General features: G+C 42.4%; 2 protein-coding genes across 6 annotated transcripts in view; one reads left to right on the top strand and one right to left on the bottom strand.

The window, feature by feature from the left end:
- Positions 1 to 642: 642 nt before the first annotated feature.
- LOC110489954 (inactive serine protease 35) lies at positions 643 to 7,071 on the top strand. Its single transcript, XM_021562991.3, has 2 exons — positions 643 to 1,281; positions 4,514 to 7,071. Exon 2 carries the CDS (start codon positions 4,533 to 4,535, stop codon positions 5,817 to 5,819), a length of 1,287 nt encoding a protein of 428 aa, XP_021418666.2. The 5' UTR covers positions 643 to 1,281; positions 4,514 to 4,532; the 3' UTR covers positions 5,820 to 7,071.
- The window catches only part of LOC110489919 (clathrin coat assembly protein AP180), a 75,194-nt gene continuing 60,271 nt past the window's right edge, over positions 6,943 to 21,865 (bottom strand). The window contains exons 17-30 of one of the 5 annotated variants that reach the window (XM_021562938.3): positions 21,202 to 21,273; positions 19,711 to 19,944; positions 18,412 to 18,501; positions 17,869 to 17,949; positions 15,143 to 15,304; positions 12,834 to 12,908; positions 12,307 to 12,531; positions 11,122 to 11,319; positions 11,004 to 11,022; positions 10,744 to 10,837; positions 10,060 to 10,137; positions 9,818 to 9,931; positions 9,305 to 9,399; positions 6,943 to 9,090 (exon numbers count right to left, since the gene is read on the bottom strand). In XM_021562938.3, the coding sequence (XP_021418613.3) occupies positions 9,319 to 9,399; positions 9,818 to 9,931; positions 10,060 to 10,137; positions 10,744 to 10,837; positions 11,004 to 11,022; positions 11,122 to 11,319; positions 12,307 to 12,531; positions 12,834 to 12,908; positions 15,143 to 15,304; positions 17,869 to 17,949; positions 18,412 to 18,501; positions 19,711 to 19,944; positions 21,202 to 21,273 (1,523 nt within the window). In that variant the 3' untranslated portion in view covers positions 6,943 to 9,090; positions 9,305 to 9,318. The remainder of the gene's footprint in view (positions 9,091 to 9,304; positions 9,400 to 9,817; positions 9,932 to 10,059; positions 10,138 to 10,743; positions 10,838 to 11,003; positions 11,023 to 11,121; positions 11,320 to 12,306; positions 12,532 to 12,833; positions 12,909 to 15,142; positions 15,305 to 17,868; positions 17,950 to 18,411; positions 18,502 to 19,710; positions 19,945 to 21,201; positions 21,274 to 21,865) is intronic. The other 4 variants (XM_021562946.3, XM_090199836.1, XM_090199844.1 and 1 more) reach the window with 4 other exon arrangements.

The raw sequence follows: 21,865 nt of genomic DNA, 5'->3' as shown, positions 1-21,865 counted from the left end.
ATATTTGGTCATATGATTCATTTTGTGTATTGTTTCCTGGAAACAAAGGGTGGCTGAACTAACACTTTGGCTCAGCTTACCCCACTCTCCCCTACAGTGTTCTCTTCCAAACATTAATTTGTAATTCCACTCAACAATGTTTTTATACATTCAGATTACTGTGAGCAAAGTTTGTTGTGTGAACAAATGTTCACACTTTAGCTCAATTTCTTGTCCTTCTTGAAGTCCACCCAACTCACAGAATAACGCTGATTAAGCAATTGGTTAAGTTGGCTTTTTTTTTTTACAGTACATGGTCAGTCAATTCTGGCAGAGGAGGCTGGTGGGAGGAGCTAGAGGAGGACGGCTCATTGTAGTGACTGGAAGGGAATTAATGGAATGGAGTCAAACGTGGTTTCCATATGTTTGATGTTTCCATTTATTCCATTCCAGTCTTTACAATGAGCCTATCTTCACATAGCTCCTCCAACCAGCCTCCTCTGATTAGTGTGGGTAGTTCCCTTTATCTTTACACGTGATGCATGTGTGGACAGGCAGATCCAAGTGAAGCACATCCTCCCTATAAAACTGGAAATGAGCACCGATTAATTTGCTCTACATCCCGTTGGACAGTTAGCTTCACTATTCTAGGCATGTTTTCCTGAATAGTGCTCTCTGTCACCGCATGGGTGCATACAGGGCAGATACCCCCTGCCAGTGTGTTTATCACTTCATCGAGCACAGAGACAAGTGCAGCAGATGTGTGAGTTCAGACGGGCGACAATGAAAACAGTCTGCGAGGGCCATTCTGGGCTCCCTGGAACTAATTCCAGTCCCCGGTCGAATGAAAGCTCCATTGAATAAAGTGTACAAAATGACACTGAAATGTAATACGTATTTCATAGGGCGCAACAGCATCTCATGAGCGCACCATCCCATTGACGGCCACATAGGACTGTTGCGTTGCATAGACTGACAAATACTCATTCATTCAATCATTCCAGCCTTTTTAGCTGAACCGGCTGGTCACTCCCATGTAGGCCTATGTAAACAGATTTGTCGCAAGTGAAAAAATATTTTTCAGACCTTTCTTCCCTCCTCCCTCTCTCAGCATCAAGCGCAGCCCGCACGGAGGGCTCTGGCTGCTGTGACTTTCTCTCAGCCTCTTTGGTGCAAATGCGATGAGGAGAAGGGGACTTTCGTCCACTGATAAGAAGACGTCTTAGATGCTATAGCAGTTTCTTTCTGGAAATAAAAAACTGATTTGCGGAATTGTCATATCAATCAATCGAATGAAAGCAGGTATGGAGTTCCAGAGCCTTTTGTTTATTTTGTTGATGGAACCTATTGGACAATGGGTCTCTCACTTCATTATTTTCATAATAGGGTTTTTGATCTATTTTCTTGATTTCTGGTGGTCTGGTTTGGTAATGGTGATATTGCAAAATTATATATTGATGGGAATTTTCATTTTATTCTATTCATTGCAAGTCTAATATTGTTTTGGATGACGATTTGTATCTGTTTGTCATTCGTTAAAGTATTTTTTTTACTATCTAATTAGTCATTGAGACAACAATATGGACGGAATACATGACAGTTTGTTTATTACATGAACATGTGTTAGGCTAATTAATTAACTTATTTTATTTTATTCTTGTTTCGATTTTAGGCTACAATCTTATATATATATTTTTCCCATAGAGTTCTTAAAAATAAAATATTTATATATAGTAACGTAAAACAATTATTTATAACGCACATAATTTATTTAACCTTGAGATTAGAAACCTATTTTGCGAGGTTATTATGGATTTTTATATTATTCGACAACTCATGGCTTTATTGAAAACCAATAGTTGATCTCATTTTCCCTTTGCAAGAGGTTGTGTGAGTCTAAAGTTATTAGCAAAAACATATTTGCATTACAATTACTGAAGTTAGTGCTACTTTAGGACCCAGAGGACACCCTTGCTTGCAATGATTTTTATTGTATCGACATTTTTCCACTTTGATTTTAGATTATATTTTCCCATAAAAATCCGAATTATGAACAAAAAAAATGAAATTAGCGCGCGAGAGAGATTGCATTCTAGCACCATCTTTTGGTGGCCGTGCGCGGGATTCTTTCGACCAAGCGCTGGAGTGGAAAATGGTGTATGGGATGGAGTTTTAGAGATTATACTGTAATGGAAAATCACTCAGTTAAATGCAGGCCTTCTTTAACAGAAAATTATACTGGCACCGTATCAGTTTCCACTCTATCCTCAGTAATTTCACTTTTCTGTTGAATTTGTCTTATTTCTTGGTCTGGGAAAACGTGTCTTGTTGGCCAGAAACCTGGGTCAAATTCTTGACATCCCATTTCTAATGCATTGAGTCATTCTAATGTCATGTTTTACGTTCTACTTTGTTTTATTACGGGATAAGGTTGGTTTGAAGATGTATGGTGTTGTGTACATGGCTATCCCATCCACAGTTGACCGATTTGATTTGTAGACAAAAACTGAGGCCAATAAATCAGAATACTCAGGTGTCAAGACCTACCATTGACAGAACTGCATTAAGATGACATAACATGGCATTATACATGCTATTCTGGGATAGGTCATGTGTGACCTTTGCCCTTACAGTAGTCATACCACTTGTCTGAAACAGGCAGGGCATATGGTTTGCTACATGAGGTGGAAGAAGGATAACTCCCCTGTAAGAGGTGTGGTTGGATAATGTCAAACTGGCCTGGTCCCCTGTAACCTATGGTTGGTGATGCAACAGCACATCCTTTGATGGGATTATTTCTTCATCCGTCCACCGTGCAACACCTGGCGGCTTTTCACTTTCACACTGCCTAGCATCTGATTGAATGGGAATGCAAGGAAGACACCTGGCCACCAACGCTCGCCCCTTCCTCACAGGCTCGGCCTCCAGCTGGAAGGTCAGATGTTAGCCAGTATGCCAAAGGCTATTAAGGCTCTTCAAACATGCTGGATGAATGTGGGGCGGGGCGGCAGAGTAGCCTAGTGGTTAGAGTGTTGGACTAGATAACCGAAAGGTTGCAAGTTCAAATCCCCGAGCTGACAAGGTACAAATCTGTTGTTCTGCCCCTGAACAAGAAAGATAACTTATTGTTCCTAGGACATCATTGAAAATAAGAATTTGTTCTTAACTGACTTACCTAGTTAAATAAAGGTAAAATTCATTTTTTTACTCCAATCAGTTCGTTTTTTTCTCACTTCACCTCTATCCCACCCCAACATTGTTTGAAATGGTTGTTGGATTTGTACTACTGCACTACTTCACTACAGCACTACTGCTTAGGCCCCTTTATGAAATGCACGGTAGCTCAAATGACTTCCCCTGTTCTATTCTTTGTATAGAATTGCGGTTGAGCTACGTCTACGCAACTGCTGACAAAGGGCTATTTCTCTGCTCAGTTGTGAAGTGATGGTCTGTTGAATGAATAAAATTCCCTGAATTAAAATTTCCTCCACAGCTATCAGCCCAGTTTGGCCACAGTCTAACTCTCATCTTGTGTGATGTCATGTTGGCCTACGTCTTCAAACTGTGGGTGGAATGAAGCAGAGAGCAGCATAGACTCAGAGAGAAACCAGATATGGTCATTACTGACAGCTAAAAGCTAACCATGTGGCTAAGCTCCAAGCCACCCTCTCAGTACAGTCAGAGCCCCCGGGATGGTCCTCTCCTCCTCCTCTCTTCCTCACTGGCCACAGCCTCCACTCAGCCTCAGGCTCTCAAATCTCCTCTCAACCACACAGCTTCTATGTTAACTCAATGAAATGCTATGATTTCTTGAGAGACCGTTGGTTATTCTGTTGGTTATATTTTAATCGTTTCCATATTAAGATGCTGCTAACCCTTCTTTTTGTTGATATGAGCATTTTAAAGATGGTTGTGTCCGTGAAAAAAAAAACTGTGCTAGTAAACAAGGAGTGCTCTTGTGTCTTTTGTTAGCCACAGACACAGCCCACTTTTTTGACAGCTTTTTTTCTCAGTGCTCTGAATTTGGCAACTGTGAGACTTTCATTTTCTGGGTTACATTGCCCTCCTGTGGATGTGGCACGCTGGTGCTGGATGTATTTTGGGGAAGGGGGGGATTTGAAGTCATTTATCTTTGTCTGATTATGTTTCTATTCAGAGTTAGACTTATAAAAAATACCCTCCAAATGAAATTCCATCCCATCCCAGCTGAAAAGTTTGACCAACAACAGATGGATGCTTCAAACTGTAAATTGCCAACAGGGGTTTCTGTAACAACCACATGAAAATGTGTTTTAGTAGAACGTTTTCACTAACCCACAGATTTGGTTGCCTATACTGCTTGTGTTTGTATGTTGTGGGAGTAGAGTAGCAAGCAAATTTTGGTCTCTTTCCGTCTATTCTATTCATTAGAGACATATGAAGCCATTTAAAAAGCCCTCATGCATGTTGACAAAGCATTGACAGCGCACTGTATTTGCACCACAGCATTCTCTACCATCGCTTATAATGTGTCTTTCTCTCCTCTCCCCTCCAGAGCCAGGCCCATCTGTGCAATGGTCCCCGTACCCCTGTGTCTCCTGCTCTCAGTGACGTTGCTGGCCGTGGTGGTGGCTGTGGAAGCCCATGAGGCCACAGGAGGAGATGATGAGTATACCTGGCCGCAGTGGAAGGTGCCACTGGTAAGGAACAGGAGGACGGTGGCCCTTAGCAGCCCCGGCTTCACAGCCAAACCTCAGGGAAAGCTGAATGGAACCTGTGGGATTGAGTGCCAGCGTCGCCTCCCCGACCCCTCTCTAGCTGACCTGGAGGAGTTCCTGTCCTATGAGACGGTGTACGAGAACGGAACGCGCACCCTGACCTCTGTGTCTGTGCAGGGCCTCAACGAGGTCAACGCTTGGCCTGCTGGGAACTCCTCCTCTTCCTCCAAGTCACGCCGCAGACGGGAGGTCTATGGCACAGACACCCGCTTCAGTATCGCTGACAAGCAGTTCTCCACTAAGTACCCCTTCTCCACCTCCGTCAAGATCTCCACGGGCTGCTCTGGTGTCCTGTTATCCCCCAAACATGTCCTAACGGCCGCCCACTGCATCCACGACGGACAGGACTACGTGAGCGGAGCACAGAAGCTACGTGTGGGCGTCCTCAAGGAGAAATCCCGGCGTGGGAAAGGAGGGAAGGGGAAGAGAGGACGGGGTAAAGGCAAGAGGAGGAAAGAAGAAGACAAGGAAGAAGAAGAGAAAGAAGAGAAAGATGGAGGGAATGAGAGGAAAGGAAGGAAAGGGAAAGACAGAAAGAGCCGCAGTCGTCGCAGCGCAGAGGTCGAGAAGCCATCCTTCCGGTGGACCAGAGTGAAGCAGACCCAGGTCCCTAAAGGCTGGTTCAAAGGCGGGGCATCGGACGGTGTGGCGGCTGACTACGACTATGCCGTGCTGGAGCTGAAGAAGGCCCAGAAGGTCAAGCACATGGACCTGGGCGTCATCCCTTCGGTCAAGAATCTGCCCGCCGGCAGAATCCACTTCTCAGGCTTTGACGACGACCGGCCCGGCAACTTGGTGTACCGCTTCTGCTCGGTGTCGGAGGAGTCCAAAGACCTGCTGTATCAGTACTGTGATGCCAAGCCCGGCTCCAGCGGCTCCGGGGTCTACATCCGCCTCAAAGAGCCCGGCAAGAAGAAATGGAAGAGGAAGATCATCGGGGTGTTCTCTGGCCATCAGTGGGTGGATGTCAACGGCAATGGGGCGCAGCAGGATTACAATGTGGCGGTGAGGATTACGCCCCTCAAGTATGCCCAGATCTGTTACTGGGTCCATGGGGACTCCAGCGAGTGCCGGGACGCCTGAGGGACACACAACATGCCACAACACCCCTCCACCCTCCTGCCTCCATCACCAACGAACCAGGGACCTACCCGACTGCCTCTCCTCTGTCTTCTTCTATATTACCTCCTGTGCTTCCCACTGGCAACTGGCACAGATTGCCTCATCACAGCATTCATCACACACAAGCGGCCATACAGACTCACTGTTGTTGATTACAGGAACTCGTCAACAGATCAAAGAGAACTATGGCTGTTCTGCCTTGTCTAATTTATTTAATTATTAAAAAGCAAAATTTCTAGAAATGTATGAATATCATGATTATATATTGACAGGTCCTACTAGGTCTGTGTTTATGCTAATGGGAATATTTTGACAGAGTTTTAGGTTTGACCAATTTTGATAAAATGTTGTATATTCAGCTGTTTCAGGGGAGCGATGCTTGTTATTTCATATATTCCAGGCAGGTTAATGAACGCGGAGACGTTAACATTTTCAAATGTGTTCCCTTTTCTAGCAAAAGGAACAAGTTTGCATTGGCTTTGGTGAACGACCCAGAAAAAAGCTACATTTTTTTCGGAGAAATTAACATTTGAGTTTATTAAAGAGGTTATAACTGTCTTTTTTCCTAAATATTTTCTAAATCAACATACTGGTGTTTAAAATAGTGTATATCTAGCTCTTTGAGTTTTCTGTAATGTCCCTTTTTGTAAAACTACCTTTTCTTATAAGAGTATGTTTCTATGACTAAATAGTGAAAGGTTCCAGAGGGATCCTGGATAAAACATGATTGTTTTCAGTCCTTACCGTTCGTTCTTTTTTTACTCTAGCAGTGCATTCAAATGTGGTTTCATTGCCATGCACATAAAAATGATGGTGCTTATTCAGAGACTTGGTGCTAATTTAATTCATATGAAATTGTACACTTTGGGGAGACCTATCGGAATATATTTTTGATAGCCTAGTACTGTAACTATGTATTTAATATGAGGCTACACAGTGGGTTTGATGTAACAGCGCCTTCAGATTAAAAACGTTATTTCAATATTCAGTTTCCCATTAGATTCATGTCATTTGAAGGGTAGTGGTGATGCCATAACAAATGCCATAACGTTATTTGATGAAAACAATCATCATTCTAAAGGGGTCATGTTGATGAATCTGGTTTATTATGTGCCACAATTTATACGAGTTTGCCATTGATGACAAAATACATTAAATGAATAACATTTCACCATGATTGAAAAAACAACAATTAAACCAAGATTACAACTTGTATGTGTGTTTTCATTTTCCCGTGAGGAGAAGTGATGTATGTATGTATCTATGACACATCTATGCCTGTAGCCAGGGTCATGATCATTAGGCAACAAATGGAAGAAAACAGACTGAAACATGGAGGGACTACTTGGACCTGTCCAATAAGAAACAGTCATTTACATTTTAAAATGTTTTCAGTTGTGCGCCCTAACGAACACAACCCAAGAAAGGCCTTACAATGTCATGACAATTAGTGCACCAGATTAAAAATGCAATGTGTCCATGATCTGGTCTATCAACATGAGAAAAGGATTGGTGATCATTAATGGGCGATTCTTTCCATCATTGAGTTTATTGCATCTCAAAGGGCTTACATGCACTGGGGAGGGGCATAGTAAATAATAATAATAAGATATTTAAAAAAAAATGTAACTCAATAATGAAAAAAAGCATGTTTTCCCATTTTTCAATCCATATTTTTTCCCACAACAATTGTCGAAACAGTCTTGCAATGACACAACAAATGATCTGTTATATCTGGGGCTGTACAGCACAGGACTGGTTTCACTGGTTCTAAACAGCTGCCTAGATATACATGGAAGCCACACTGTTCAACAGTGTCCTCTTTTGACTGGGTATACACAGGCTCTCCTCTCCGCCCATGCTACCATGTACAATATTACTGATTCATTAACAATGGGGGAGGAAACGGAACAGAAATATGTAACAAATTCTGGGGTGGGGGAATAGGGAGACAAGGATGTATGTTTCTTCTCAAATACAAAAATAACACTACATATCCAGTACCTAACCGTGGTCTAGTTATAGTAATAATGATAATAATAAAGTATGAGCAATTATGAAAATCAAACAACAGACCACTGATGAGGAGGACAGTGATAGGTCCATAGGGAGAGTGCCGCTGATACCAGGAAGTAGACTAACTGTACACAACTTGTTTTAGTGGTTTAACAAAAGACTGTTGTCCTCTGTATTGAGATATGAGGTACTGGCAACATCTGGCTCCTGATATACACTCTTTGACCTTTATCTTGAATAGGATTAGGAAAACACATTTTCTCTGTAAATAAGCGATAAGATACGATCTGTTGGTAAAAAATATCCGACAATGTTTTATAGCAGATTCGCAAACAATGTCAACAGAGAGAGAAAATACAAATAAAGCTGGACACGATGCGCAAAATCTAAAAAATAAATAAATAGAAAAATAAGCGCTGACAAAAAAACTAATAAATATAATTTAAAAAAATCATTGGATGGTCATTTAGGATTCAGGAGCCCGTACATGTTGCTTATTCATATTAATCATATACTCATATCATATTTGTTTCTAAATACGTTCAAAAGATGACGGGAAATAAGATAATGGTCACATGACTTCTTACAATTTGATATCAGATTCACATCAATATGCTCTTCCACAGACATACAGAGTAGACAGAATCCTTAAAGATGCGTAATGTATATACAACAACAAAGAAGAACTTCTGCAAACGACACATTGCACGTTTCATCCAAAAATGACAGGGCTGCTTTGCTTACCCTTCTTATCCAATCAGGGTGAGGCAGGGTGGAACCCCCTCCTCTCTTGAGTGATCAGAAGGCCAGTGCAGGGCCGAAGGTGGAGTTGAGGGCATCAAACAAACACGCATCCATCATTCAACTCAACACGCCAACACTACTGGAAAAAATGATCTAAATACATACAGCACATACGCCTTCAGCTTCCGCTCGGGTTTCTGGCTTGCTTTGATAGACATTTTTTTTAAAATATGTTTTGTGTGGTTTTGTTTAGACAAAAGGTTACATCTAGTTAAGCACACACTTGTTTTTTCCTCACTTAAGGTGTCACTTTCACAGTTTGTGCTACAACATTACACAGGGGGCTGGGATGGGGTGGAGGAAGGGGGTCTCCTATGGGTGAGTAGCTGAGGAGGGTCTCTGGTGTCCCAGGTTGTAGAGAACGCCGAAATAAGACAGGCGGCCAGAGGGCCCAGCTCCAGAAAAACAAGAGCTGGAAGACAATAAGGAGAAAAACATACCCTAAGTTTGACCACTGACACATGGCTAGCATTAGCCTGGTCCCAGATCTCTTTGTGCTGTATAACCAACTCCTATAGTCATTGGCATGACAAGGATCATAAGTTGTCAAAACCACACACATAGATCTGAGACCAGGCAAGACAAGCATTACACCAAGATGACAGAGGAAAGTGCTGAACACACACCTGGGCTGGGGGATTTACATTAAGTCCTTGAGGTTGAGGTCTGCCAGTGGGTCCTTGGGCTTTTTGCTCTGGGTGGCAGCAGGTCCTGAAGACAGCTGGAAAACAGAAAAACGAATTGAGTACCACTTCAAAAACATTGCCTTTAAAAATATATTTATTTTGCTCATATAAGTCTCATAGCTTTCCTAATAGCAAGCCTGTGTTTACTTTGTAGAAAAGTCTTATGATGATGTTTCACACTTTGATTTTGGCCATCAGGAGACCACATGAAAACATGAATGTTGACATGCATCATTTTATGGGACTGTATCAAAAGTGGACTAATGAAGAACATATGAGTATATTTCCCCCTTAAATATGTTTACTACTGAAGGAGTAACAGGTGATTCTGTATACTTATGTGCACTCTACTGTGTACTGTATGTGTTTGAGGGTGTGGAAAAAATGTATCTGAGAATGAATGTGAGTGTGTATCTGTGTGCGTGCGTGTGTGTGTGCATGCATGTGTGTTACCAGTGCCCCTGGTGCTGCAGCTCCTGGCAGGGGTGGTCTCATGGGTTGACCCATCATTGGCTGTCCCATCATCATGGGAGGCATCATGGGAACTCCAGATCCAGCTGCTGAGGCCTGGACAGAGATGGAAGGGGTTAATGGAATTGACCAATAACGACGTCCTGTCTTGAATAAGAACACTGAGCTCATTTATACGTTTAGCTGTCCATGTTGGTTTCTGGGCATCCAGTCCAGTATCTCACCATGCTAAAGCCAGGATGTGCTCCCATGGGCGGAGGGATGGCTCCAGGGGCACCAGGGGCTCCAGGGGCGGGGCCACCCTAGAAACACGAAGTCAAGACATAAACAGTTCACAGCTCTATGACATAGAACATAATTTCCATTCCTGAACAATCCTTTTCCAATTTACAATCCTTTTCCAATATACAAAAATGCTACACTCTCCAGGCTCTACAGAGTGTGGTGAAGACTGCCCAGTCCATCACTGGAGACTGACTCTCTTCACAGCTGCACCTAAGAGACTTTCACTCACTCACCCACCCTTACACAAACACCTCGCACGTACGTACGCACGCACACATACACCTCATACGCACGCACACACACGCACACTCGCACAAACCCATGTACCATTGCCGCTACTATTTATCTAAGCTGCTCAACCATATCACTACTCACTCTAGCACATTTTATAGTCTACACTGTATATTCTTATTGTGTATATTTCCAAACATGACTATTTTTATAACTTTTTTTTGTATAAATGTGTATTGTACTGTTGAGGAGAGCTTGCAAGTAAGCATTTCACTGTACAATTTACAACCTGTATCCTGTGCACACGACCAATAAACGTTGATTTGATTTCAATAACAAATGTCCCAATAGCGGTTCTTTGCTAATATTGGGAGGCTTCTGGAGGCTTTTACCATCATAGGTCCAGGAGCGCCCCAGCTGGGAGGGGCTACCTGGGGGGTCCAGTTAGATCCTCCTGTCAGCTTCTTCTCATTCCACTGATGGTCCCTATATGAGACACACATGACACCAAAGTTGTCATCAGCTAGCTGGAAGGTTTGGGAATACACACCAGATACCGCATGACTTTGATTGTTATTTAGGAAGCACACAAAGAAAAGGAGAACACGCACACGCACACACAAGCACGAACACAAAGAAACTCCATACGTACTTTTTCTGAATCCCCAGATCTGCAAGAGAAGAAAACGTCATTTCAGAACTCATTATTAAACGGACAAAAAAACAGTAATCAGAACCGTCAAGACTGTCCAGGTGTGATCAATACATGCCTCCAACCAGGTTTGCCAGGGAGGAGTCCAAGTCGCCCCCGATGGATGGCCGTTTAATAGCTGTGGCGCCTGTCATGCCAACCCCGACCGCGGGTGTAAACTTGGTACTGACCCCACCACTGCCAGTGCTGCCCACACTACCCCCAGTGGACTGGGGTGTTATGGCTGGCATCAGTATGTCCCCTAATCCGCCAAACACTTACAGGGAAAGGGTAGAAATAAGGTTGAGTAAGATGTTAGTGACATGCAGCATGGATGAAAACCTATATAATCCCTAATCTTCACAAAGAGGAGCAGATGTGAAATCATCACCACAACAATAGCCATTCAGTGCAGTGCAATGCATGTACCGAGCAGGGCAGAAACAATATACACCTAATCTCGGTTTGGTACCTTTTATGTCTACGTAGTCTGTCCACGAGAGATCAATATATACCCACTGTAAGGCCTTCACTACCACAGAATCTGAACATTCAAGTCTATAACTGTGTTTCAATGTGGTTTTAGACCACCACAGTGCCAGCAGCGCAGCTTCAAAGAGCACTATGTTGAATTGAGGGTAGAATCTGGCAAATGTTACAAATGGGAGTAATACATATGTGAGACAAACATATTGAAACATGCAAAAAGGGAATATTTTTTTAAAATGGGGAACGTCTCAAAACAGCACATACTGCAAAGTACTAGCGGGAGAAAGTCTTGTGAACTCACCAATTACGCAGTAGCAGCAAGCAATGACCCAGCAGTGACAGAGAGAGAGAGGGGGGGGGGCAGAAAGAGACAAGGGCAGAGTGGGCAAGAGGAGGGGATTGAAGCGGTGGACAAAGAAAGGATGTGAGGAGAGAAATGTGGAAAGGCAGTATGTGACAGGGAGAGAGAACACAGAGAACGCGAGGACGGAGCGAGGTAGAGGGAGACCAACATATAGGGAAAGAAGGAGTTGAAATAGGATGGGGAGCACAGTAGTAAGCATTGGCATGTGCGCATGTGAGACAAGAGAGAGTGAGAGTGAGAGTGAGAGAGAGAGGCACTGTTAAGGAATTAAACCGTCAGCAGTGGTGACCGTTGAGCCCTCAGCGTTACATAATAAGGACAGCGGCGGTGGAGCGTGGCAGCATCAGTCATGCATGCAGAACACACACACTTCCCTCAGGATATATTCATGGAGCAGACTGTGTCCCCTACCTGATGCATCAAAGCCACCAGAGGGTGCTGCTGAGGCCGGCACTGTGTCTGCAGCTGCTGGTGTGGCGGGCATTAGTGGGGGTAGGGAGCCGAGGGTGTCGAAGCCACACTCCAGCAAGTCATTCTGGGCTGAGACAGGAGCCAGCGTAGGGGCGAGGGCCGGGGCCAAAGCGGGGGCCAAAGGAGCAGGGGCTGCCGTGGGAGCCAGGCTAGGAGACATCAGTCCTGGAAGTGGGGAACCATTTGAATGAGTATTATATACGGTGATAATGATTTTTGTTTCCATTGATTTAAGTTGCATTGTGTCATGGTATTCAATATTAACATACTGTACATGCAGTATGAATCACAAACGGCAGATGGACATCTTAGAGCAGCCCAACCCTTCTCCTGGAGAACCACAGTCCTGCAAGCTTTTACTACAACCCTAATCCAGCTCACTTTATTTGACTAATTAGCTGCTCACCAGGACATTGATTATGGTGTGTTACAACTGGGTTAAAGCTAAAGTGTGTGTGTGTGCGTACCACCCAACAGATCCTCTCCTGGTCCCCCGGGGGCAGCGGGCGTAGCGTCCAACAGAGCAGGACAACTGAATGTGTCTATAGAGTGACAGCCAGCCAGCCATCGGGAACGCAGCATGAGGGTAAAGAACAGTTAGTTAGCCATGAGCCATACAGTAAACCAGGGTTGGGTAGGTTACTTTCTAAATGTAATCTGTTTCTAGTTACCTGTCCAAAATTGTAATGAGTAACGCAACTTTTGGATTACCCAAACTCAGTAATGTAATCTGATTACATTCCGTTACTTTTAGATTACTTTCCCCTTAAGAGGCATTACATAGCTGGCCATATATGGATGTTACGTTTTACTTTATGGTTTGGTTATGTGGGCTTCTTCTTACCCATTGCGTTCTACTACATATAATAATACAATTAAATTATATCTTTACATTAAAAACCAAAGTGTATCAGAATTCCAGTCATTCCACTAAATGTTATACCCCTTGATCTTCAAGAATAGGACTTAGAAATATGGAAGTATAGATTCATTGTTTTATCAGCGCATAACCTCAAAACTAAGGACTTATTAGCCAGCCCTATTCTCTTCTTTATGATTTGGTTGTCATGGAGGACTGATTGGGTTCATTGATTCGAGTTAAATATAAATGCTGCCCTCATGGAATAGCATGCTTTGCCAAGAATGTAAAAAACTGTCATCAAGGCAAAGGGTGACTCCTTCTTTTTGGTTACTACATGATTCCTTATGTGTTATTTCATAGTTTTGATGTCTTCATAATTATTCTACAGTGTAGAAAATAGTACAAATAAAGAAAAACCCTTGAATGAGTAGGTGTGTCCAAACTCTTGACTGGTACTGTTTATATAATTTATAAATCAAAAAATAGATGTAGAAACTACAGATCGCCCCTTTAAGTCTATTCAAAAGTGTGTGAGTTTGAGCATGCGTCCATTAGGTCTATGGATTTTTTTTTAAATCAACCTGAATTAGATTGAGCTATAAAAGCCCCACTTTTATTCAATAGGCTGGGATCCGCACTATGCAGCTAGTTGAAGATCGCATTTTTCACTGGATGTCCACTGGTTTCAAACACAATGGTTGATAGGCAATTTAAACTTCTTGAATTCTACCGTTATTGGGTTCAAATACACATTTAGATTTAGGAACAGCCATCCACAACAACCACAATCCGTAACGCGCAAATAGCTAAATGAGAGAGCAGCAGTGTGATTCACAACGTTATGTAGACATCAATAATAAGTGAAATCCGTATCCCCGTAGACTACACCACTACTGTCACCCTTACCTCCAAGCGTTGATTCAAGTTGGAAGACAGCTTGGACTGTAGCCTACAAAAACCTATTCCTGCTCTTTTCCCGCGATCCATCAAACACATTTTCTATGTCATCACAGGGTTCTCTGACTTGTGGTCAGACTCAGGTGGAACAAATTTAAACTTGAGCCTTTTTTTCAATGCTGATTTGAATGTCATTGAGAAAACAGAGAAGTGTCAAAGATATTTTTTCCGCAAACATCCTTTCTGAATTTAAAAGTCATCCTCGAAGTAATCATTACGTTTTTCAAAAGTATTGGTAATCTGATTACAATATTTTAGCTGGTAATGTAACGGATTACAGTTACCATTTTTTGTAATCCCTTACATTTAACGGATTACGTGTAATCCGTTACTCCCCAACCCTGCAGTAAGGCGCGCAAGCACACACACCTCTAAGTACCATGCAATTGCAAAAGGGTAGAATTTCCATCCCAACCTGTGAATGAACTCAAAACACTCTGCACATCAAAACATCGCAACTCAAGAAGCCATAATACCACTGACCCAGAAAATCCAAAGGTGTTTCTTGGTGCGGGTGACAGTATTTGTAGGTTTCAGGGCGGGTGACGTCTCTACACGATGGCTGCTACTAACGCATTCACAGCTAACTAACAAGCAATGATACCACTGAACCATTGGCTACATCATTCAAAAGCAGTTGCAGAAGAAAACTTCTGGGATATACTGCTACACCAAACAAATGACACTACCTCTCTCCTAGATCAAGACTTATCAGGGGTCTATTACCCTGGCTACGAAGATACTTACACGTGAACAGCTCTCCACATACAAATATCCTTCACACCTAATAGCTATATTTAACAATGGAGAAATGGCAATAAAAAAAATCACTGTAAACAAAGTACACAAGACGAATAGATGAACAGAGTATGGAAAAGGTCAGAGGTTACTCAGCATGAGTCAAATCAACCCATGAAGGTGTACAGGAAGTGGTGGATTTCGTGGTACAGTACGCACCCAGCAGATCAATGACAGGTGCAGGTGCAGAGGGCTCAGGTTTGGGAGGAGATACCGTTACAGGGGCAGGAGCTGGAGCTGGTGCAGGAGCTGGAGCTGGTGCCGGGGCTTGAGCTGGAGTTGGAGCCACTGCTGGTGCTGGAGCCATAGCAGAGAATGCATCTACAGAATGAGAGAGGAGAGTATTGCACCACAATTTGAAAAAACTGCATTATATAGAGTAGCAGTCAAAAGTATGGACACACCTACTCATTCAAGGGTTTTTCTTTATTTTGACTATTTTCTACATTGTAGAATAATAGTGAAGACATCAAAACTAGGAAGTAACACATATGGAATCATTATTTGAGCTATTATTGAAATAATATGGACTTTTGATTATAGATTTTGTTGTCACGGAGGACTGAATGGGCTCATTGATTTGAGTTGAAAAATAAATGCTGTGCTCATGGAATGGCATGCTTTGCCAAGAGTGTGCAAAGCTGTCATCAATGCAAAGGCTGGCTACTTTGAAGAATCTTAAATATAATATATATATATAACACTTTTTTGGTTACTACATGATTCCATATGTGTTATTTCATAGTTTAATGTCTTCACTATTATTCTACAATGTTGAAAATAGTAAAAATTAAAATTAAAACTTGAATGAGTAGGCGTGTCCATACTTTCGAGTGGTACTATATATACAGTTGAAGTTGGAAGTTTACATACACTTAGGTTGGAGTCATTAAAACTTGTTTTTCAACCACTCCACAAATGTCTTATTAACAAACTATAGTTTTGGCAAGTCAGTTAGGACATCTACTTTGTGCATGACACAAGTAATTTTTCCAACAATTGTTTACAGACAGATTATTTCACTTATAATTCACTGTATCACAATTCCAGTGGGTCAGAAGTTTACATACACTAAGTTGACTGTGCCTTTAAACAGATTGGAAATTCCAAAAAATGATGTCCTGGCTTTAGAAGCTTCTGATAGGCTAATTGACATCATTTGAATCAATTGGAGGTGGACCTGTGGATGTATTTCAAGGCCTACCTTCAAACTCAGTAATTCTTTGCTTGACATCATGGGAAAATCAAAAGAAATCAGCCAAGACCCCAGAAAAAGAATTGTAGTTCATCCTTGGGAGCAATTTCCAAACGCCTGAAGGTACCACGTTCATCTGTACAAACAATAGTAGGCAAGTATAAACACCATGGGACCACGCAGCCGTCATACCGCTCAGGAAGGAGACGCGTTCTGTCTCCTAGAGATGAACGTACTTTGGTGTGAAAAGTGCAAATCAATCCCAGAACAACAGCAAAGGACCTTGTGAAGATGCTGGAGGAAACAGGTACAAAAGTATCGATATCCATAGCAAAACGAGTCCTATATCGACATAACCTGAAAGGCTGCTCAGCAAAGAAGAAGCCACAGCTCCAAAACCGCCATAAAAAAGCCAGACTACGGTTTGCAACTGCACATGGGGACAAAGATTGTACTTTTTGAAGAAATGTCCTCTGGTCTGATGAAAAAAAAATAGAACTGTTTGGCCATAATGACCATCATTATGTTTGGAGGAAAAAGGGGGAGGATTGCAAGCTGAAGAACACCATCCTAACCGTGAAGCACAGGGGTGGCAGCATCATGTTGTGGGGGTGCTTTGCTGCAGGAGGGACTGGTGCACTTCACAAAATAGATGGCATCATGAGGTAGGAAAATGATCTGGATATATTGAAGGAACATCTCAAGACATCAGTCAGGAAGTTAAATCTTGGTCGCAAATGGGTCTTCCAAAATGGACAATGACCCCAAGCAAACTTCCAAAGTTGTGGCAAAATGGCTTAAGGACAACAAAGTCAAGGTATTGGAGTGGCCATCACAAAGACCTGACTTCGTCTTATAGAAAATGTGTGGGCAGAACTGAAAAAGCTTGTGCGAGCAAGGAGGCATACAAACCTGACTCAGTTACACCAGCTCTGTCTGGAGGAATGGGCCAAAATTCACCCAACTTATTGTGGGAAGCTTGTGGAAGGCTACCTGAAACGTTTGACCCAAGTTAAACAATTTAAAGGCAATGCTACCAAATTATAATGTAGTGTATGTAAACTTCTGACCCACTGGGAATGTGATGAAAGAAATAAAAGCTGAAATAAATCATTCTCTCTACTATTATTCTGACATTTCACATTTTTTAAATAAAGTGGTGATCCTAACTGAACTAAGACGCAATTTTTACTAGGATTAAATGTCAGGAATAGTGAAAAACTGAGATTAAATGTTTTTGGATAAAATGTATGTAAACTTCCAACTTCAACTGTATCATCTACAGTAAATATGTTTATGCATCCTTACTACGCATAATTGTTTGGTTTGTGCTGTTTACACTGTACATAATGGTATGTGGATTTGTGTAAATTCTTTGTCTATATATTCTGTCTGTATATTCTGTTTATTGTGGCAGCACCATTTTACCATGTCAAATTCCTGGTACATGTAAATGTACTTGGCAATTTTATTTATTCTGTTTCATCTGATCACAAAAAAGACAAAGTTCTGGTCACTTCCTGAAGAGATACATTGATTGACAGGCTGACAGGGAAGTGCTTGTACTTCAGAAAATAACTTGTACCACTGTATGCTGTAGTCATGCAGGCAGAGTTGGAGATACAGGAAGTAGACCCATAGGTGATCATGAATTGAGGTCAGCTAAGAGTGAGCAGATAATGTAACTCACCAGTCACACCAGACAAGAGGTCTTCATCAGCATTGGCCTCGGGAGGCAAAGGAGAGGGCCCGCGAGAGATAGTAGGGAGATCTTCCAGGGAAACACCCGAGGAAGAAGGTAGAGGAAGTAGGAAGAGTGAAGTAGAAGAGCACAGAGGAGCATTAGCATAACAGAGAGAGTGAAAGCAGTGGTAGGAGTTATTGTTATTAAGCCAGTGGGTCCAGGGTTGGGATCAATTCGAAGTCAGTCAATACAGGAAGTAAAATGAAATTACGATTTAATTGAAAATACATTTTATTACTTCTCAATAAACAGAAAAGAAGAAGCTACTTGTTTCAAACAATTGACCAATTTTGAATGTTAAATTCAAATCACTTCCTGAATTGACTGAGTACAAATTCAAATTGACCCAACCCTGGATTGGGTGCATGCACAAGTCGCATACCACTATGGGGACAAACCAAGACGTGTGGTAAAACAGATGGCTGAGGAGGAAGGACAGAAGAGAGGAAGAAGAGGTTCCAAAAAAAGAAAGCAATCCACATCCTGTACCTGCCCCAAATAGGTCTACGCTAGGAGTAACAGCAGCATCATCTTTTTCTGCGGTAGGGCTTTTCTCAGGAATAGAATCAAACATAGAATCTATAAACAAGGACACACAGTTACATTCAGTATACAATCTATACAGCATGAGTTAAGAGGGAAAGGGAGAAAAGCAACAACAACAAAAAAACATTTAAATGACATTAAAGTAGCGTAACACTTTGTAAGTTGTTACAAAGTGTTACTGATTACTCTTTATTTAAAAAATAATTGCAAACTATTTATTGTAAACAAAGGAAAATATGAAATAAAATCAGGTGAAAGATAAAAAATGAAGATTGGCTCAAATGAAGGGTGTTGATATCTACAACCTTGGTCAGAAGTTGGAGGTGAAGAAAGCAAAGGTTGTCATGCAGGCACACTGCAGTTAGAGTGACCATAACAACTAGGTCGAGTTCAGTAAGGCACACATTATCAAACACTCTTTCAGCGGAAAATGAAAGTGTGTTTTTTTTATTTACCACGATCAGGTAATACCTCCGCGTTTCACTCCTTTTCAAATAATTTTCTCCCTCCTCATCACAACTCTGCTCACTCCCCTCTAGCTTTGACTGACTATAATAGTTCATGATAGAGGTTGGGTTGAAATCACAACATGTTGAAACACCCCTATGAATGCAACCAGTTGACAGGCCAATATCTGGTGCTGACAGGTTACTTAATCAATGCCTCTGGAAGCCAATACAACAAAGATTTACTGACAACTGAAAAGGTTTGTTTTGTAAAAGCCTGCAAGTATAATGCTTCAAAACCTGTTATAAGCATGTCTGAGGCTTTATAATGTGTAATAATAAGCCCTATGTCAAGCTGACTGCTCATTATGAAATGAAGACATTATGAGGGGCTCATAGTCGTACATGCTCATGACATCTTACATCGTAAAGTGGTGCAGTTAGTTTCAATAGTTGTAGTATACCATTAGAAGGCATCCGGTTTTGAGATCTGTGTATTTACTCCTAGTCTGCACAGGAATGATGCAGAGAACAACCATCATTTGATAGATCCTTATAATGTGCCCATCATCATATCCATTTCTTTTCTCATTTGCAAGGGTGGTCAAAATGTGTGATTCACTCAATGCCTGTGACTTAAATCAAACGAATCAAACGAATAATAACAGACCAAAAAAACATAGCCATAATTCCAAAAATGTAGGGAAGTTACTGTGTCATCGTCATTATCATCACCATCGTCATCATTGTCATAGTGCAGAGCAATGCAGTGTGCAAAGTAGAATGTGCACTTTACCACCAAAGAGGTCTAGAGTGGGGACGGCAGGGGCGGGGGCGGCTGCAGACTCAGTGGTGGTAGTGGAGGGAGCGGGGGCGGCAGCAGGGGGCTCGATGGGGGCGACGATGATCGGCACTGCGCTAGAGGTGGGGCTGGCTGCTTCTGGGGCAGCCAGCGTGTTATCGAACTTCATAGCAAAGAGGTCCATCTCTGGAGCCAAGTTCGCACTCCCCTCCGATGGAGCGAAGGGGTCTTCAGGAGGGGGGAGGAAGGAGGATGGGGGTTAGGGGGTTTAAGGGATATAACCAGAAAAGGGAGGATGGGAAGAGAGTAGGGGGAGTTGAGAGTTTGTTAAAACAACAAACACTGTAAAATGCATTTCATTGTGAGTCTAGAGGAGCTTCCATAATGAGGGTTAGTGGGAAGTAAAGAAAAGAAACCATTAACTTTATACTACAGCCCCAGGTTAGAAAACTCCCTGTCTCACACTCAGACTCATTAAAGGGAATGGGCTACAGCTGGATTTGGTAAATACTGTAGTTACATAGACAGGCCACAGAGGACGATGTCTAGTGGTTATATTAGAACTAGTACATACACATGGAAGCAGAATCACACCAAAACAAACACAATTAATAAAATTTGGGCATGAATCTGCTTCCACACTGATAAGCTCTGTGTACATAGAATCCAAATACATGATAAAGGCACAGAATAAAGTTAATGTAGAAAAATGTGCATAATTCAACATAAAACTGTCCTACTATTCGTTGCCATAAGCCCAAAGCTCCATACACACACGGTAATGGAGCCGTGTGAATTACACACACTGTACTTTTGGACTTCTACAGTCACAGTGGTCGATTAATACTTACACATTCAGGCCAAAGAGAGAAACAAAACAGGGTAAATAAAGATGGTCAGTTAGTATGATTAGTAAGTGGCATCATTTATATGAAATATAAACAATTGTAGGATTTGGGCGAAAATTATACAACTGTGTTTTACTCGAGTATTCATCACCAGGTGAATATTACGAGCTGAGAGAAGCAGGGGGACTGTTCTGAAGCAGGGCTGAGTGGCGGAGGGGTAGAGAGGGAGGCCGAGGCTTGAGCCCCCAATAGTGGGGTTAGGGTCAGGACGGTAGGCCCCAATGCAATGTTTCAGATGATTTACTACTGTCCCATATGGTAGCGGAAGCAGCTTGGAGTTACCCAAGCTTCAGGATCTCTCACACACACACACACACACACACACACACACACACACACACACACACACACACACACACACACACACACACACACACACACACACACACACACACACACACACACACACACACATACACACACACTCTTGCACAAACACACACACGTGTGTTGGAAGAGTGCACACACACACACACACACACACACACACTCTTGCACAAACACACACACGTGTGTTGGAAGAGTGCACACACACACACACACACACACACACACACTGAGCAGTGTTATCACCCACCAGATCCGGCACATGCATCAGCAGCAGGCGCCCTGCTGGGCGGGCCGTCACCTGGGGAGGGTGCAAACGCATCTGGGGTACCGGACATGAGAGGAGGGGACAGTGGACACAGACCACAATGCAACACCCAGAGAAAAACAGGGGGAGGCAGGAGAAACAGAGATGAGGAGGTAAATAACGAGCAGGAGAATAGAGAGAATGTGAGAAACAGAAAGATGAGCGATCAGCATTAGAAGAAAACAGAGAATACAAGATGTATTGCTGAAATTGCTGATCTTATTAGTATCATATGAATGGGGCCTGTACTTTCCCGGCTGCATAAAGCTGCATTCAGTGTGCACAATGTTTGTACACGCTGGGAAAGTGAAGAGATAACATGATTCTATCATAAGCTTGTGCTGTGTGACAGGAAATGCCATGCTCAGCGATGGGCAAAGCAACATCTCTCTTTGACAGAGGCTGTTCTCCATGGAAAAGAGGGCCATAATTTGTTATACAATTTTTATAGGGGATTTAATTCTGTATATCTACTATTAGATATGTGAGCGAAAAGAGGAGATATGCCGAGCATGGGCTACAATTTCTACTGTTCTCCATACAGTGCAGAGCAAAAACTTCCTCACCTGCTTGCTGTCTTAGATAAATAATTGATTGATTGATGTAG

The sequence above is a fragment of the Oncorhynchus mykiss genome, chromosome 2 (genome assembly GCF_057628025.1).
Source record: "Oncorhynchus mykiss isolate SJ-2025 chromosome 2, ASM5762802v1, whole genome shotgun sequence".
Taxonomy (NCBI): Eukaryota; Metazoa; Chordata; class Actinopteri; order Salmoniformes; family Salmonidae; genus Oncorhynchus; species Oncorhynchus mykiss.
This window is presented reverse-complemented; position numbering and strand designations above follow the sequence as displayed.